We start from the raw sequence: 18,403 nt of genomic DNA, 5'->3' as shown, positions 1-18,403 counted from the left end.
CCTGCTACCGCCACATGCGCTCACATGGCTGTCCCCTGACAGAGCCCTTTGGGGACTCATTTAGAGAGGATGAGCCCCAAAGAGAAGGGATGGGGCATGGGCTGCAGGACGGGCTCTCCGTGGCTCAGGGCTGCTTCCCCAGCATCTTCAGCATCAGCACTGCTTGCACTACAGCCACCCACTGGCTGCAAAGAGGCCAAGTACCGAAATTCCTCCTGTCCAAAAATTCACCGGGCATTCACCTCTCTGCGGGAATGACCTGCGGTAGCCACGGGACGCCATCGGCCAGGAACAGCTGCCATCGGCATTTTAAGCTAAATCTGGACAATGAAACGCATGTTGCTCAGTGAAACAGCCATTGGGAAAAGGGGAGGTCTGATCTGGCAGAGGTAGCAGCTGTGCAGAGACCAGGTAGAACCCAGTGGGGGGTGCCAATGAGATCACTCGTTTAACAGAACGAAAAGCAAAACTGAGAGAAGCAGCATTTCTCATGAGGCTGTTTGGTGTGATGCACTCCCCAGCCCACCCGTGTTGGAGAAGGTACATTCAGCGTGGGGTGTGCTGCAGTGAGGAGGGATCCCTGGGCTCCACCAGAGGCGTGGCCCCCACCCCCTATTTCCCCACAGGCAGCAACACCCTGACCGGGGGATGGCCCCGGTGCTGTCCCATCTGTGCTTTACCTCTGTGGAAAGGGGTATCCCATTTTAGCCCCTTTGGGGCAACCCACCAGCACCACCACCCAACCTCCACTGAATAAAAATGAAAGGCAACAAAACAAAACCCACGGCACAAATGGAAAGGGAACGGCCAGGCATCAGCCCAAGGCTGCCGAGAAGGGAGCAAGCCGCTCTGTGTCCCAGTGGTGTCACCCCCACTGCAAGGCACCAGTCCCATTGTGCTACAGCTCTGACTGTGAGCGGGAGATGCGTGGGCCCTTGCGGATCTCCTTCCGCTTCTCTTCCTTCTTCCTCCTCTTCTCCTCATCCCGCAGCGCCTTCTGAAAGGTGTCAGCACTGGGGAAAAACTGTGGGTTGACAACAAGGGGTCAGCATGGGCGAGCGCCCACTGCCTCCCAGAGGCACAACCCCTCCAAACCACCAAAGCCAACACACAAGCCTCACAGCCCAGGGAGCTTTGAGCACAGATGCAGCACGAGGCAAACGGTCTCAACCCCAAGGCAGGTGGCCACAGAAGGGAAGAAAGGGCACCATGTGCCCAAAGTAGACCATTGATGGGGAATTCAGTGTTTGTGTTTCAGCCACGCTTATTCAGTGACCAGGGGCTTTTGGCCACTTCCCACAAGCCACCCATTCCATTCCCCAGCCAGTTGCCTGGAGCTGCAACACGGATGGGGAAGCCCATGAGGCAAGCCGGCAGCATTGCCATCTTACCTCTGACTGGTCCGTTTTAAAGGGATTGCGGTAATCGGGTGATTTCTCACTGATTCCTAGCTCCTGAGCCATCTGCAGAGCAAAGGGGAGACCTCACTGGGGAGTGGTGCCTCCCACTCACATCCCCCAGCTATGTGACCAGAGTCCCCTACTCTCCCACCAGTTCCATCCATGCTCTATGCTCTTCCCCTATCCCTCAGCCCAAGGACAGCCCCCAGATATGGGGGGCCCTGCTTTCCTTTTACGCCAAAACCCTCACCCCACCAGCCTAGCAGCAGAGAGGGGTCACAGCAGGGGGACGAAGAGCCATACCAGCCGCAGGACCTGGGAGTGGGGTCCCTGCTCGAACACACCCGTCAAGTTGCAGAAGCCGATGCCCCAGCGGATGAGGCTGTTCCAGTTGGAGTTGCGGTCAAAGTAGTGGTGCACGATCTTGGGGAAGCGCAGGACGACGTCCCCGAAGAAGGCAGTGTTCTCCACCACATGGGAGTATGCTGTGGGGACAGCCACCAGCACAGGCTGAGGGCAAACCCATAGGCTCTCCAGTATGAACTGGTCAGAGAGGGAGCAATAGGGTCCCCAACAGACAGGGACCAGCCCAGGTCTGGTCTGGATGCATAGGAGTTTTGTACCTACCCCAGCAATGATCTCAGGAAGAATGTCTGTGGTGCACCAGAGCACCAGAAAAAGGGAGGGGAGTAAAAACCAGAAAGGACCTACCATCCTTTATCTTCTCATCCTGAGGGAAGGGCCCATCAGGAGGCACATCAGCAGCAATGAGCACAGCACGGGAGTCCTCCAGCACCTGCCAGAGCCCTCGGTTACTGCCCTGTCCTTCCAGCCTAACCTTGCACCCTGGAGGTGCTGCCACAGCTGCCTCACTGAAACCCCATGGCATCCTCCCTTCAGGTCCTAAAGCTCACCTGCCACACACTCCACAGAAGCCCCCAACCCTTCCCATTCCCAATCACCCCTGTGGGCTCAGAGTGCAGCCTGCACTGTGGCTTACTTTGAAGAGTCCCTTGAGCATGATGTCAATGATTTTGTACTGCTGGTTGATGTCATTGAGCTCAATCAAGTTCTTCAGAGCATTCATCTGGTCCTTGCGCTTCACCTCAAACAGCTTCTTATCTGCAGCACTGTCAAGGGCACTGCCGACACTCTCTCACCACAATGCTGCTCTCCGCCCTCCACTGGGCCCCCGGCACCATCCCAGTGCCCCCAGTTCTCCATGAGGTGTCTGACGGCTGAGGGGCAGCACCTGAGCCAGGACGAAGCACAGATTTCCAGGGAACCCCTTGCCCAAACACCCCAGCAGACCCTTAACAATGTCAAGAGCTTGTGGGGAGCTTTCTGCTTGCCAGTCCACTCTCTTGCTGATGGGCTGGAGGAGGAACATGAACTGCCACCTTCCCCATGTGTCTCCACATACTCATTATCTTTTCATACTTTGCCTGTTCACCAGGGGATGCTGCTGTGTGCTAAGAAGGGCTTGCATTAGCCCACATCCTCGTGGGCAAAAGGTACCTGTGGCACTGAGGAGACCAAGTGCCACAAGCCCAGGAGTCCTCTTCCACCATCCCAGCTGGTGACCCCAAATCACTGAGAAGTGCAGGTGTGCTCTGCCTTCTGGCTGGCTATGCCACTTCCAAGAGCAGACTGGGAAATGTGCTCAGTGGGGCACAATGTGTGCACAATGGGGCAGGAAGAACACCAGGCATCACTGCCATTTCTGCTCCTGCACCAAGCCAGGCACTTGGTTAGCAAACCCAGGAGCTTGGCTAAAGCTGTCCATCTACAGAAGGACAAAGCAGCAACTTCCCAGTGCTTCTGCATCCTCTCTTTTCCACTTCCTTGTGCCCCTTTCCATGATCTCTGACCCTTTCCCTGTCATGTGCTCCCTCCAGCCTCTGTAGCCATTAGTGCATACATGGTCACGAGGGGCAGGCTGCAGAGGATACAGATTTCCAAGCCAGAGTCAGCTCTCTGTTTCTCCAGGTCTGTGAAGCTGCCCTGGGACAGCAGCAATGCCAGCAGAAAGGGGCAGATGAAGAGAAAATCCATGTTGGCCGCTGCAGCCTAAAAGAAAACAGACCAACAAAACCAATGATCAGTGAGGAGACTTACCAAAAGGAGGAGTCACACAAGCCACTTGGGACTGATGACACACTGCCCTTGGCACCAGGGTCCTTGCCCATCCCTTGTCCCCATGATGGGTCTGAGGGATACAGTGGCCAGAGCAGAGCCACATGGTGATGTCCCAGCCTGCTCTGCTCTACAAGTGAAGCCCTGGTCTCCCTCTTCTCTCTACCTGCCTGCACTGCTAGCCTCCAGGCATCTGACCCAGCAGATCATCTACCCCTTCTTCCAAAAATAACTAGCTAGCTTTTTACTGGGTTTGTGAGGCAAAGCAGCCCAACAACCACAACAGCAGATCTGGAAGGAAGAGAACGAACACTGAGGGGTTGAAATCCATCTCTCCTTCAAGTCCCAGTGCAACCAGTTCAGCGACCTGCCCTCACCACTGGGTATTGGTACCTGGACCCTTTCCCTCACTACAAGCTGGGTGCCACCTGCAGGTCCCAGGCCAAAAAAACAACAGGTGATCTGGTGGTAATTTCCCCCTCCCTCCAAACAAGCCCCTTCCCAGACAGCATCTGAGGCTTTGAAGGGATGTTCTTGGGCAGAGCTCCTCCTGACCACAAAGGTCCCTCAGACAAAGTCAACAGCCGGAGGAAATAGTCCTTGAGAATGCTCTTGTCCCTCTTGGACAATCTATACCTGGACAAGAAGAGCAGTAGCTCAGTCCCCAGGCAGCAGAACTCAAGGCAGTCTGTCCTCAGGCACGAGGCTTCCACAGAGCTGAGCACAGGCCACTAGCAATTACAGAAGCAACAGCTCCTTCAGAGGCATTGTCTGAGCCACCTCTTGCTCCCAAAGGAAAGGCCACCAGAGATGTGTAAGGCCACCAGAGCTGACCTCACCCTATGACCCACTGCCCTCTTGAGTCTGAGTCTGCCTGCCCAGCCAAACCTGTCTCTGTAATGCCCTAACACTGAGACAAAATTAAATCCCTTCTTGTTCTTTTCTTGTTGCTTTTCTTTTTTAAACAAATATAATTTCTTCAACTCCAAGCCACAAAAGGCAAAGCAGGCAGCACCAGCAGCTCTCCCAGCACTGCAAGGATCAGCAGCAGCTCCCACCATGCACCTCCTGCCGAGACCAAGCCAAGCATCTTCACACCCCTGGCAAAGACAGGGGAACAGCGTTAGACAAACATGAAAAACCCTCTGAAATATTTTGCTGTTGTGCTTTGTAAAAGGCAACACCTCTGGAAAGGAACAGACCAGAGTAAATATGACCAGCATTCTTGAAGAAGACTTGGCTGCCCCTGGTGTGGGCTCAGCAACATGCCCCATGCTGCTGACATGGTGCAGAGCCAGGATGGCAGCACAAATCCTTATGCTAGGCTCAGGGTCTGTCCCCTCTTGCCACTGCAATGTGAGGCTTAAGCCGTATTCCAGCTGTCCTGAATGCCACAAAGCACACCAGCAAGCCAAGGCTGTAAGGAAAATTCTCCAGCCCAGGCAAACAGATGTTCTCTTGGACCTACCAGCCTGGTCAGCTTCCACGAGACAGCTTCACCCTGCCAAAAACCATGGCCCAAGGACCCAGGGCCTGGCTCAGGGAGGTAAGTCTGTCCTCTGCAGAGCCCCCAAGCTCTCAGGGAGGAGGAAGTGTAGAAATGCAAAAGCACAAAGAGTGACTGCCCTGGGACTCCTGCTCCTGTTTGCCCCTCAGATCAAACACACCACCATAAGGACCAGGCTGGCTATTTGCCATGCTCATGGAGAACTGGAAAGAGACACTGGAGGTAGCCAGTGGCCTCCAGACCAAGCTGGAAGGCAAAAAGCAGACAGGCTTTTTGCTCTGCCATGCTGCCTGTGGCAGTCCCAGCATGCTTGATTTGGGCAGGGTCTGCTGTATCCCCCATTTCCAACACTGGAGTTGGGTGGCCAAAGGATGTTCCACAGGAGCTGCAAAAAGCCCTGTTCAAGGCAGCAGCAGAGCAAAGCTCTTGGCTGAAGCAGCTGCCAGCCAGCCAGTTGCTGCAGCACGAGGTCCACCCGCCTGCCTGGCTGCTTCCGAGTCTCAGAACAGTGATGGGCTTCTTCAGAGACACAACAGCAGATGCTGGGGTAGAGATGGTCAATATTTTCAATGCAAATGTATTTGGATCCTCTTACATCAGCCCTGAAGATTGTCCCACGGGACAAGGAGAGGACTGGAGAACCATGCCATACTGGAAGCCCATCACTTTTTCATCTGATCTGCTGGCACTCATTCTCACATTGAAGTTATTTATTTGCCATTGTCCATCAGGCCTAAAACATGCCGGTGAAAATGAAGCAGGGCCCAGTTGTTTCTCTTACCCACAGGGAACTTGGGGCTACTGATGCCATGTGGGACCAGCTCAGATTTATTTCCTTTAGCTGCCCTGGCAATTTCACCACACTTTAACAGCAGAGGACATTCCCTCCTCTCCAGGCCACACTATGCAACAGCAGAGGTGCCAAAGCTCCTTGCAGATGTTCCTCCATGCTTTCCCAACAAACTCTCTCTCGTGTCTTCACACCTGCTGAGGGATGAGATGAGACAGAAACACTGCAGAGCTGCTCCTCTCTCCCCTCCCTGCTCCTCCCTGAATTGATTTCTGCCAAAGACAGCTCTGCCTGATGCTCCCAGAGCAGTCCAGGAAGCCGAGGCCTGGCCTGATGCTACAGATGGAAAGGAGTTTCCACCAACATTGCCTTGCAGCCCTGGCCAGCTGGCTGTTTCAGCAGCAAGCCCACCAGTCTGTCTCACTGTCTCCCAACCTCTTAATTTAGACGTGTTTTTCCAAAGACATGCTAACAGATGCCGTGTAATAGATGGTTTAGTACTTCCCATTAAAATGTTCTCAATTACTTTATAAATTTTCCTGCAGGAGCCCCATCTGAACCAAGCATCCCTGAGATTTATTCACTTAATGAGCTTGCAGGGCAGAGCCATGCTGCAATGCTTTGGTTCCCAGGAGAAACTTTTGCATGATCCCCCCCACGTTTCCTCTGCAGGCACTGAAATGTAAGGGGAAAAGCATCATCCTTCACCAGGAGCATGCTGTGGCAAAACAAGGAATGAAAACTCCCTCCCCCCCCGAATCCATTCCTGAGACTCTCCTCCAACAACGAGATGAGGATTAATATCTTCTTACAGGTGAACCAAAAACCTCAGAAGTGAAACACTGCTGCTCAGACTTCTCTAGGAGGACACATCGATATGGGGCTTACAGGACCAGCTGCTCCAGTTGAAACAGCACTGGCCATTTACACCTGCTCATCTCCAAAGTCTCTCAACCACCAAGCCCAGAAACTCTCGTACCACAGGGTTTGGCAGCCCTGATTTCCTGCTGTGATTTCCAGCGGGAATCGGTCCATCCCAGCCCACCCTCGTGTCTCCCGTCGTGCAGGAGAGGTTCAAGAAGCACCCTGGGGCTCGGGAGGCCGCTGGCACAGAGAGATGGGGATTCTCCCGCAAGCTCCGCTGAAAGTAAAGGCAATCACACAGGGACCGTGGAGCGCAAAGGAGATTAGGCGAGCCTACCCCGGCGGCGCTGCGGGAAACCCACCCGGAGCCGTGTCCAGCGGACGTAGCAGGCGGCACACGGGAGGAGCGAACCCTCGGGGGGGACGGCAGCTCCCAGGAGCCGCGGCGGTCCGCTCCTCCCGCGGCTCCAGCGCGGGGCGAGCAGGCGCCGACGGCAGGCAGAGCCCGTCGGGCACAGCCCTTCAACCCAGGCTCCAAGGAGGTGTCCCGGGACCTCCCTGCCCGCCCCGCTCTCGGCCACCGCGGCTGCCCGGGAGGGAGCGAGCACCGGCCACCTCCGCCCCGTCCCGCGATGCCCCCGGAGCGGCCCCAGGGCTGCTCCCGCCCTTCCCTCCTGCCCCACCACGGCCCCGCTGGGCCTCCCGGGGCGGGGATGGCTCCCGGGCGGCGCGGCCGGTCCCCCACCTGCGGGCCGGGTGCCGGGTGCCGGGGCCGGCGCTCACGCCCGCCGCGCTGCCATGCTGCTGCTGCTCCTGCTGCTGCTGCTGCCGCTGCCACCGCCGCTCCGCCCCGCCGTGTCACTTCCTGAGCCCCCGCCCCGCCCCGACACCGGCACCGGCCACGCACCGGCGGGCGCTCCGAGGGTCTGGAGGCAGCGGGACAGCGGGGGCTGGGGCTCTAGTCGAAGGAGTCACTCGGGACCTGGAAGAAACCTCCTCATCCCTATGGGACACGCAGCGTGTCTGCTTCCCCCGGGATCCTGGCTGATCCCCCACCGCCCCTTCCAGCCCAGAGCAAAGGGACCATCTCGCAGCCCCATCAGCCAAGGCGGGCGAGCAGAGCACCTCTTCCGCAGCATTCCCGTACGACATCGTTTCCCCAGGCAGGTCTGCATTTTGATAGATGAAGGGCATCAACCAAGCCTTATCCCGCACAGAAGGGGAAATGGAGCCGTTTCAGTAACAGAACTGAATTTTAATTTCAACAAACCTTTTTCTCAAAATGAGCAACAAGTGACTTCCTTTGTCCCTTCCTTTCTCCCTACTGGGAATGAATGGCAGGATGGGATCTCCTGCTGCATTCTTGCTCTGTTCCTCTACTCTGTGCACTGTATCTTCTCATTTCAATCTCCAATGTGTGAGAGGGACACTGCCACGCTTCCCAGACATCTGTCATTAACAGCATGAGTGGAAACCAAAGGAAAGGCATGCATGCTATGGGAATTCCCACATTCGACATATCACTTACAGGAGGTTTTCATTACTAAACCAACCCTCCCAAAGCCATGGAACCTCACTCCCAACATATGTGAGAAATACCAGTGTAGGTTAACCTGAAGAAAAGTCAAAGCTCCATTTTGACAGAGAATTTTGTCTTCCATGTCCATGACTAACTTATTAATGTAGCCCCACATGATGCATTTCAATTGTATCTAAGATCCTTCCTGACCACCAAGATTTGAAGGTTTCTTAATACATAGAAAAAGTTAGAAATTAACTTCAGCAATGTAACAAAACCTCCCATCCAAATTCCCTCATCCCTGTACAGAGAAGCAAAATGGAGTGGAGAGGGACTTCATGGGGCTCAATGGCCTCCACCAGGACAACTTGCCCTCTGAGTGTCCCACAACAGAGCGGTAATATCACATTGGGGGTAAGCATGAGGACAAGCTACTCCTCACAGGACAAACACCTCACCCACCACATACCCTACATGTGGCTGATGACAGTGCCCCTCAGTGAAGGAAGTCCCCACACCCATAGGAAATCACTGCCATGGCCACTTCCATCACTGCTACATGTCTGAGGCAATGCAGTGTGATGAAAACAGGAAGGCAGAAAAAAAATAAGTTTGAGAAAAAACCAAATACTGCACCAGGTTCCCTCTTCCTCCACAAGGCATCTGGGAATGGCCCCTGCCTCCATCACCAGAGAAGTGAATTTAGTTTGCAGAGGTGGACTCCAGGCCCAAACAGAATAAAATCTGGTAACTCTACTCAGTGGTTCCCAAATGCTCTCTGCATTTTGCAAGTGCCTGAGTCATATCTGGGTTTCCACTACTTCATGGGCATACTGGCACTAGATGGCATGCAAACAGAGATTAACTCATTGCTCATCCTCCAGGGAAATCAATACAGAGATTGTTACTGCTTTGAAGCCAGAGACTCCCAAGCCTGCTCCCCTTTCATCAGACCACCTCTGCTTTATAGATGAATGCAAGCCCAGCGTACAGACCCATCTTTAATCCCAATTGTCTCCTCATTTCCAAAATGTCTTCTCAGATTAGGACGTGATGAAGTCTTTCATCCCAAAGTTAGCCAAGTATAGAAACCACTCAGAGTCTTTCAATTTTGTTTGCCTTCAGCTGGAACAAGAGAAGCACCAGCAGATTAAGTGTCCCTTCTACCTCTGTTACACCTGCCACACACATCAGCTATCAAAGGATACACAATGTCCTGATGCTTTACACAAGTGGTCTTCTGTCCCAAGAGGCGATCCAGCAAGGTCTGAATGATCCCTGACTGCTCTGGCTCCACCTGGTAATGACTGCTCTGAATCTGAGGGGTCAGAAAAAAGAATGATTTCCAGAACAACATAAAACTGTTGGGCTTGCTCCTTCATACTCCCTCCCTCATCTCCACACAGAGCAATGAGATCTTCAAAGGCCAAAGCAAAAGCCTAGGGATTCCTTCTTGTTTTCTTAAGCAGTCACTACTCTCTCACCTGAGAAAGGAAGAGGTGGAGAGCACAAGATGTGGCCTCGGGCAGCTCTGCTATGTTGGCTTCTGCTGCCTCCTGAATAATCTGGCTAATTTCTTTTTGAGAAATAATGTTGTTGCTCTGATATCTCACAAACTTGAACAAAGGAAAAAATAGAGACATTAAATAGTGGAAGACCCACAGAACACAACAGTGACTCATCACTTGCAGAGACCTCTTCTATGTGCCATTAGTGCAGCACCTTAACCACAAGCCTGATTTTTATACCACTTCTAATGGAACCAGTACAAGTATCTATGTTGATGGTGCTGTGATTTATAGCCAGACTTATTTTGGTTTAAGCTGGGAAGGAACTAAAATAAATGAGGTAACCTTTTAAATCTGAAATAAGAACAGCAAATACTCACAGACCCATCTTTTATTTGGAGGGGGAAGGTTCATTTTAATAACCCCCTCCTCTCATTCACTGCCATGAGGGCTCTATCTTCAGGATCACATTCCCCCTCCAGCCCACATACAGCAGGGTAGTGTATTGCACTAACTCCCTGCCCTTAGAAGTAAGGTCTGTAAGGTCAAGACTGGAGACAAGCTGTGATGCCAAGCAGCCAGCTTGGTTCCTGACTGGTAACAGCAGTTGCATGTTCTCTGCAAGCTTCCCCGCTCCTCCCCAGGGGTCTTAGATGATATAAATAAATGTTACTAACACCAAAAGAACAGGAGGTGTTCACTAACAGCAGTCAGTTTCTGCAGAGTGTGGAATTTCGCTTGAAAGTATCATTATTAATACAGGGCACAAATATAGTCCCAGACAAAGCCACAGCAGTATCAGACTGTGTTGCATAGCAGGTTAAGTACCAACAACCAGCCCACATGCATTGTACCAACATACTGGGAAAGATGGGGAATAGCCCACCCTTCTGCTGCTCACCAAAGTCATCAACCTGAGAACTTCTGGCTGCAGAAAGGACTTCTGGCCCCCACTGAGTATTGTGAAGAGCAGGAATCGGTGCCACGGCTGTGAAGCAACGTGTAGAGCTGGGAGAGAAGGAGAAGCCAATCAAAGACAGCTGTAAAACTGCCCAAGTGACAGGCTGAACCCAGCTAAGGACAGTCTTCAATACTGAACCCAAGTTTTCCCTCCTAGACCCCACACTGTGAAACACTAAGGGGATATTTTGCACTGTTCTTACTTGCTTTTTAATCTGTCACTCTCTGGGCAATAGTTCAGTCAAGAGAACAAAAGCTTAATAGCTTTTCAAAGCAGAAAATACATATTGTCCATCTTCGTGCTGGTACAGGAAGAGAAACCTTCTCCTGGGGCGCATAACACAGTGAGGGAGTATCTTTAGCTTGGGGTTTTAAAAATAATGCCCTCCAGTTTCAATATGAGGACAACTCTCCTGACCTCAGTTTTTATTTAGCTGCAGAATACCCTCTGGGTAATGAGGAAAGCCCTATAACAGAAGCTGAACAAACTGAGCCTGGATCTGCATCAGACAGTGGACTATGGGACCAGCCAGACTGATGGTGGCAATGCAGTCAGTAGAGAAAATGCTCTTACTAAAGAACATATATGATAATACAATATATATTAGGTAAGACTATAAGTCTGTGATGGCATGAAGTCTTTCCCTGAATGCTGAAATTAAAATGTTATTATCTTGTATTTATTACAGGTTAGGAGAATGGGATGGACAAATAGATCAGCTGATATAACTTGTTATACTATAGCAACTCATCAGAGTGTTAGGTCTCTTCTCCACTGGCAGTCACATAACCTCCCTATTGCTACTACAGGAATCTTTTCTATAAGAAAACAACACTGACAAATAATGTAAAATATTTGGAGGATATCTTTCATCTGGGGAAAACGAGAAAGTACCAGAACTGTGCATGAGCCTGCTCTGCACCTTTGGAAATATCTCTGAACCAAAAGAGGGTTTTAGAAAGCCTCAAGTGAGTCAACTCCTAGAGGCAGAGTCCAGGACAGACTCCTTCCAGTGTTCTTGCATCTTTCAGCCAAATACAGCTATCCTGCTTGGAATAAGGAGGCTCTTGTTATTGCTGTTATGAACTTCAGCACCACAGCAGCCAGAGTGACAGGTTCAGCTGTTGCTGCAGCAGCATTTCATTAGTTTAATCCCAAACCAGCAGAGCCTTCCCATAACTTTTTTTTTTTTTTTTTTCAAATTCAGCCTTTTAATAGCCTCCCTTCAGCTACTGGCTGTCATTCATCCGCAGTATTACGTCTTTATCCAACCACTTCCTCTCTCCCACCAGTGTCCCTTTTGCCTGGTGTTCATTCACTCCACTCCCTTCTCTATTAGTGTTTAAACGACTGAAGTTAACAGGTCAGGGTGCAGAGAACTTTCTGGTTTAAGAACAGAGCCAGCACCTGGACTTTGTGGCAGGGGGCTGACAATAAGCAGAAGGGTCTGTTCTTCCCCTCCAACTGTACAACGCAGTCGTGTTATGTTATACTGAAAACATGGTATACATTAGGTCTGACATGCACTCTGGAAACCAAGGTCAGAATTCACCCCTGGAAATCCAGAATTTCCATCTTCCATAACCTAAGGCTGCCTAGCACCCTCTTCTCCCTTCCCTTCCTTCAGGGCCAAACTGTGACCAACACTGCCCTTTTGTAAGGCCCCTCATGTTCAGATCTTCCCTCCGATATGTTTATGGTATAAAGGTTTGATACAATTGGCCTGAAAGTAAAATACTATTCCTTTACTCCTTACATTCCCAAACCTTTCCCTCCTACAGGGTTGGAGAACTACTCTTTGCCTTCTGGAAAGCATCTTGGTGTCCAGAGCCAAAGTGAAGGTTCATGCCTGAAGGTGAGCCAGACACTGTGATCTCATCCCAAAAAGCACAAGATTAACTTTAGGCACACAAATAGTTTTTCCTATTTGGCATAAACCCATTACGCATTTTCTCCAGAGCGCTATTGGAGAGAGAACAAAGAGCTCAAAATTACTGCAGAAGGGGAAACTAGGAGAAGAAAGAGCATGAACACTTTACCAACATCCTGGTTCTTCACATACAGGTATTCCACTAAGGTTTCTAGGCAGGCAACCACTGCCTGAGAAAGCAGCAAGTCTTTCTGGAATACCAAGAGAAAGGAAAAAAAAGAACCCAATCAACAGCTATTGCAAGTGGAAAATTCATAAAGTGCCAGGATCTGAAGAGTATGCAGCACAGGAAAATAACACCTTTCATCTCCTTCAAGGGATGCAATGTGCTGCAAATTATCTGTCACATCAAGGAGCCAGACAGAGTTATGGCTACTTATTTTGAGACTAAAAAATAATAAGTAACAGCCTCCAAAGAATAAAGATAGGAGCCCAACATAGCTTAAGAGTTAAATGTAAACTGATGTACTACCCCTGGAGCCTAGCATCACTTGAGCAAGTTAAATATATGCTGATGCACTCACTACCCCCAAAAGCACCTTGCCAGGGGTGTGGGGGATGGACTGGGATTTGTTATACTTTTCCTACATCTCTCCCTATGGATGTGGCAGCCCTGCAGAGAAAGAGATGGGAAGACAGAAATCATCACTAGTACACAGAATTTCAGCTACCCAGTTCAGCAGCAGGGAGCACCGCATAGCTTGATTTACCTTCTTTCTCACTGCACTGTGCTGCAGCAAGAGCATTTTCCCTCCTCCTCATCACACGTCTGTAAGGGGTGGAAAATGCAGGCAGAAGAAAAAAAAAAAACAGGCAGCCTCTCTGATTCTGCAACAGGGTGGCTTCTTCTCAAGTTAATGTTCCTGTTTGAAGCCCAACACTACTGCTGTTCCAAAAGCCGTATTTTTAATACCTGCAACTGGACATGCACCAGAAGGTTCTGTAGACTGACAACAAGCGAGAAGACCTGCTGCATGGCAAGAGGGTGCAAGGCAGTGTCCTGCAGTGATGATGGCTGTGGTTGAGTAGAACTTGGGGCTGTGTTTAGGCCAACAATCACCAGCAGGGAGGAGGAGAAGTTCTGTCGCAGAACAGCTCTCAGGAACTGCATGATGCTCACTAGACAGGGAGATACTTATTAGTGTGTGTCAGTGTGTTTCTCTGCTCTACCCTGTGTGTTGGTGCCTGTGCAATAGCATGGGAGTGAGTTAGGAGAGAAAATGTGAGCTTAATCCCACCAAAGCTGTCTGGCAGCTGCTGACCGCTGTAGACAGGAATGGCAACATGAGTTTTCTTGTTCATCTCCTTCTATGAGACACTAACTCAGTTTACACTCAGTTCCAGATGTCACTACCAACCTCCAAGGAAGATCTGTCCAAACACAGAAGAACTTCAGACAGCTCACTTTTGCCATTTCTCACCACCAATTACACATTTACAAAGTCAAATGGACCAAAGTTTCCAGATTCCCTCCAGCACCCCCACCATCCCATTCCATAGTCACCGGTTCTCCCTTGTTGCTTGTATCATGGTACTAATGGCTGCTTCCAGACAAATCCTCCTAACAGATGCAAAATACCTAACAGCAGGATTGGCTTCTTATTCCTGAAGATGACTGCATTCAGGACTTCTTTAAGGTCTACAGAGAGTGTCTGGTGAACCTAGAAGAGAATTAAATAGAAGAGAAAAAGTGGTGCTTGTTTGGAGCAGATAGAAAGCGCCATTAAATACTTCTAGTTCTTAGACACTAACCCATGATGACCACTGAAAACCAAGGGAACAGCAACAGGGTTTCAGGAGGCTGACACAGAAGAGAAAATTACATCATTGGACCCTCATGCTTCACTCACCACTAGTTGCCTGAGCTGCACAGCTTCCAAACCACACTTTACCTTGTCTTGTTCTCACTACTCTCTGCAGGACCTCTGACATATGGCTGTCAGCCTGCCAAGCACATGAAGTGGCAGGAACAGCTACCACCAAACATGGTTCTACCTTAGCCACAGAGCCATGCAGCAAGACCGAGGAGCCAGGCAGCCAAAAAGCAGCAGTGGCCAGAAGCTGTTATTCCCTGCTGGAGCTGGGGCCTGCTGAGAGCCCGTGGATAGGAGCTATTGCATGGGTGAAAGTGGCAGAGGAGTTCAGGGATTTGGGAACTAGTTGAATCAGGAAAGGTTGCCTTGAGAGGGAAATCTGCAATATATTGTTTCCATCACAGAACAGCCATTCAAGAGCAATGGCATGAAGCTCAGTGAACAGAAGAAGGGTTCAAACTCTCCAATAAGCCAGAGAATTTATATGGGAAGGCAGGTATAAAGATCACAGGGCTGACTCTTTTAAATACTCTTCTGAAGAGGGAAATATTCCACAGAACTAGGAGTAGCTTCTGCAACATGGTGGCAGTGGCTACTCATTTTAGGACTGACAAGTCAAAGTCTTTAATAGCCTACCATCCATGAGCCCTGTTTATTCACAGGGTAGCAGTAACACAGTAAAGATGTAAGTTTGCTATGGCCAAACAGGTCCTCACTATTAACATCAGCCTGAGATGAATGTGGCCATTTCTTGAAGCCATTGTTCTCCCCTAAAAAACTGCACTCAGGGAGACAGCCTGTCATCAGCTTACATTCACAGCCACAAAGGTGCTCTTATGAGAGTCTCCAGCATGCTTTGTGCAGCTCCAGCTACGCTGAACAGAAGAAAGAAGCAAGAGAAGTGACTCTTCCACTTCTTCCCCTTCAGCAGAAGATTAGAAACACTAACACTTAGAAATGCTAAAGATTAGAAACACTGAAGCAGTCTTGAACAGTTTCCATTTCCCAGCTGTATCTGTAGTTTCTTTCCTCATCTCTGGTGCAAAAACATTTCTGGGCTGTATATGATAGCACATCAAGCCAGTGGTATTGGTAAAACCAAGCAACAGGCTTATAAGCTGCTAAATGATTGCACTTCAAGGATCAATACGAGCTGAGAGCGTCACTCCCAGGAGCTCAACACTTGACACTGGACACTAGAATGTCGTTTGGGACTGGCACAACACCAGACACAGCCCTGACTTGGAAATTGAGAAGACAGGCTGTATTTAGCAGCTGGCAGAACAGGGCCAGGCTGCATTCCCACAGCTGACAGTCTGTACAAGTACCATGCTCTAAGCCCAGCTCACGCTGACAAAGTAATGGGTGCAGACTTGGTCTGGGCTGGTCTTCTGGAAAACATCTTCCCTTCAGCATTAGAAATCCAACCCTTGCTTTTCTGTGCTCATGCATGCATGTTGATTTCATCATCTGCAAACAGGTGTACCAACTCCCAAAGAGCATACTCTGCTGGGCATAACTGCAACAGCAGAGCTCACAACTCATGACATGCTCTCTAACTCTGTATCAAGAGAGGTCTGGGTAGATACTTCAAAAGGAAACATTTTTTCCTTATATTGATTGACATTGGTAAGTGCTTTCTTCAAAGTTGTAAATTCCATTATTAGCTGACAACTCCAGCTTAGATGTCTTGTTGGACTGCAAAGCATCAAGTATAATGACAGCTGCCCACATTCTTAAGAGCTTGCTAATATTGAACACTTACTTGCCAATAATAGGTTCTATTTCACTATTGATCATTTTAGTAACAAAAAAGCAGTTTACAACATGGGAGCTGTGCCTTCCACCTCCAGGCTTCCCTTGAGAAAGGTTTTAAAATGTATTTTGCTCTGTCCTGAAGAGGAGAGTGATCTGGATCAGGAAGGCTGGGTATGCACTTCTCCCTGCAGGATTTGTGCCCTTCTTTAACGCTTCGATGATTCATGTCTCAGACCTTCAGTGACATGCTAGCTTCCCATCCTGCTGGAGAGGTGCAGCAAGGAATAACTTGTGGACAATAAAAAAAGAGAAATCAAAGCAATCAGATTACAGGCCAAAGCAAAACACCTTAATATATGTATATATATATATTTACACACATATTTATTTTTAAGGTTTATCCGTGTGCTGACTCTGAATGCTAGAGTGGTTCTAACCTCAGTATTGTATCGATGCTGATAAAGCAAAAGGGATGCCACCAACAGCCATCCAGAGCACAGCAAGGCATCCTCAGATGACAGGTAGGCAGGTCTGGAAGTAGGGGACCACAGCCAGGTGCATTCCAAAACCTTCTGCAGGAGTTCTAACAAGGACACGTTGGAGAGCAGCACGGCCACTGCTGCATGGGAGAAACATAATCAGAGAGGGTGATGGGATGGCACAGGTTTAAACCAGCTTGACAAGCATAAGAGAAGTGCAGAGCACACCCCTGCTGCAGTGAGGTAGCCCAGCTGCCACAGCTCATCTGAATAAGGCTGTCCAGCTACTGGTATTCATCTCAACTGCTCAGCCAGCTAATCAGCTAACAACATAGTAGGATGGTCAGTTAGAGATGTTCCCTAGTATTGTTTAATTTTTTCAACTATGACAATACCAGGATATTTCAAGCTAGGCATCAAAGGCCCACTGCTGTGTTTATGAACAAGGAAAATACAGTGATTCTGTCATTCAGCAGCCAATTCTGGAATCATCAGAAGGCAGCAGAACCAAACTAAACTCCTCAACCTAAAAAACCTTATCCAAAGAATGAAATGGTCTTTAATTATAATGATGTGTCTGGATGGAGAAACATTCACCTTAGCTGCTGAGAGAGTTAGAATACAGTCTCTGACTGTGAACCTACAACTGCACTGAAATTAACTTAGCAATCAATACAATCTCCCCTCACCTCTCTGCTGACTACAAGGTGTTGTCTGATGAAGGCTCCAGTATAGAAAATTCAAGGATGGCTGCAGGAGGTCAGTGTCCCTTGGCCTGCATTTTCCACAGAGATTACTGACTGGACACAAAAGAACATGTGTAACATGGTCACCAACTTAACATAGCACCTCAACACATGAAATAAGTGGGGAGGGAATTCAGACAATGTGAAAATAAACAGAGCATGGTACAGACAAAGCAACAGGCATCTGCCCTACAGTGTTTGGCTTAGAGTGGACAGTGCAGTGGAGAATGATAACAGAGGGGAGAAACTGAGGAGGGTATATATCACATTGGGCAGTAATGAATACAAGAGCAATGGAGTTTAGATTATCTGTTTCCACAGCTAAAAAAACTGTTGTGCGAGTTAGCTGTTTCCACAGTGTGAGTTTGATTCTAGTACTAGAACAAGCATAATGATGTGACTGTTTCTCACGGTGACCAAACTGGGGAAAACCATGGAGAGCTGTGCTCCTCCACTCTCAACAACTTTGCTCACGCTAGGGGTAAAATGGCATGTTTGTTGTAAGCACCAAACACTTAGCAACAATGTTAGTAAGAGTTAGGGAGGGAAATCCAGGACTGCAGGGCTCAGCGAACTGCTGCTGGAGATCTTTGGAAGAGCTTACAATTTGAGTAAGCAATTCTCAAAAAACATGCATCAACACGTCCCTTCCACCTAAGAGGCCTCATGAGAGAAAAGTGTCTTGCACATCCACCCCTGGAGAACACAGTCTGGAGGCCAAGGGGGGATAAATGGAGTTGCTGGGGTAGGGAGAGAGTTGTGCAGAAAAATACAAAGCAGAAAGCAAGAGGAAAAGGAGCTTGTGACTCCTGGGAGAAGCTGAGCTGTGTTCTAAAATCAAAGCAGCTAAAAAGGCTGGGATAAAGAGGCCATGGTTATTCCATACCCCCAGTTCCCTTGGCTAATGAATGTCTGAGAAATGCCACTTCTTTACAAAGGCAACACAGGCAGCCCTGAGATATGAAACATTTCAAATTGAAGGGGATAGTCC

The 18,403-nt window shown here is 49.5% G+C and overlaps 2 protein-coding genes across 3 annotated transcripts in view; both read right to left on the bottom strand.

Moving 5' to 3' along the window:
- Positions 1–464: 464 nt before the first annotated feature.
- On the bottom strand, positions 465–7,547 carry LOC131592415 (coiled-coil domain-containing protein 134-like). Of its 2 annotated transcripts, XM_058863908.1 has the most exons (8): positions 7,443–7,547; positions 5,825–6,027; positions 3,353–3,470; positions 2,401–2,522; positions 2,112–2,196; positions 1,704–1,885; positions 1,392–1,463; positions 465–1,024 (listed from the first exon to the last, which is right to left on the bottom strand). In XM_058863908.1, exons 2-8 carry the CDS (start codon positions 5,852–5,854, stop codon positions 899–901), a joined length of 735 nt encoding a protein of 244 aa, XP_058719891.1. In that variant the 5' UTR covers positions 5,855–6,027; positions 7,443–7,547; the 3' UTR covers positions 465–898. The 2 variants fall into 2 exon arrangements, with proteins under 2 accessions (XP_058719891.1, XP_058719892.1); XM_058863909.1 differs by lacking the exon at positions 5,825–6,027.
- A 418-nt stretch (positions 7,548–7,965) lies between these two features.
- LOC131591603 (meiosis inhibitor protein 1-like) overlaps positions 7,966–18,403 on the bottom strand; it is a 37,878-nt gene continuing 27,440 nt past the window's right edge. The window contains exons 23-31 of the mRNA XM_058862449.1: positions 17,356–17,466; positions 16,625–16,806; positions 14,195–14,276; positions 13,529–13,734; positions 12,725–12,806; positions 10,626–10,732; positions 9,701–9,832; positions 9,425–9,534; positions 7,966–8,146 (exon numbers count right to left, since the gene is read on the bottom strand). Of these exons, the coding sequence (XP_058718432.1) occupies positions 8,101–8,146; positions 9,425–9,534; positions 9,701–9,832; positions 10,626–10,732; positions 12,725–12,806; positions 13,529–13,734; positions 14,195–14,276; positions 16,625–16,806; positions 17,356–17,466 (1,058 nt within the window). The 3' untranslated portion in view covers positions 7,966–8,100. The remainder of the gene's footprint in view (positions 8,147–9,424; positions 9,535–9,700; positions 9,833–10,625; positions 10,733–12,724; positions 12,807–13,528; positions 13,735–14,194; positions 14,277–16,624; positions 16,807–17,355; positions 17,467–18,403) is intronic.

The sequence above is a fragment of the Poecile atricapillus genome, chromosome W (assembly GCF_030490865.1).
Source record: "Poecile atricapillus isolate bPoeAtr1 chromosome W, bPoeAtr1.hap1, whole genome shotgun sequence".
Taxonomy (NCBI): Eukaryota; Metazoa; Chordata; class Aves; order Passeriformes; family Paridae; genus Poecile; species Poecile atricapillus.
This window is presented reverse-complemented; position numbering and strand designations above follow the sequence as displayed.

Bases quoted from the DNA above. Each gene is read 5' to 3' on its own strand.
- LOC131592415 (XM_058863908.1), bottom strand. From the start codon at position 5,854: ATGGCATCAGTAGCCCCAAGTTCCCTGTGG. The intron at 3,471-5,824 runs GTAAGAGAAACA...GTTTTCTTTTAG, and splicing joins TAGCCCCAAGTTCCCTGTGG to GCTGCAGCGGCCAACATGGA. The intron at 2,197-2,400 runs GTAAGCCACAGT...GGGCTCTGGCAG, and splicing joins TGCTCAAGGGACTCTTCAAA to GTGCTGGAGGACTCCCGTGC.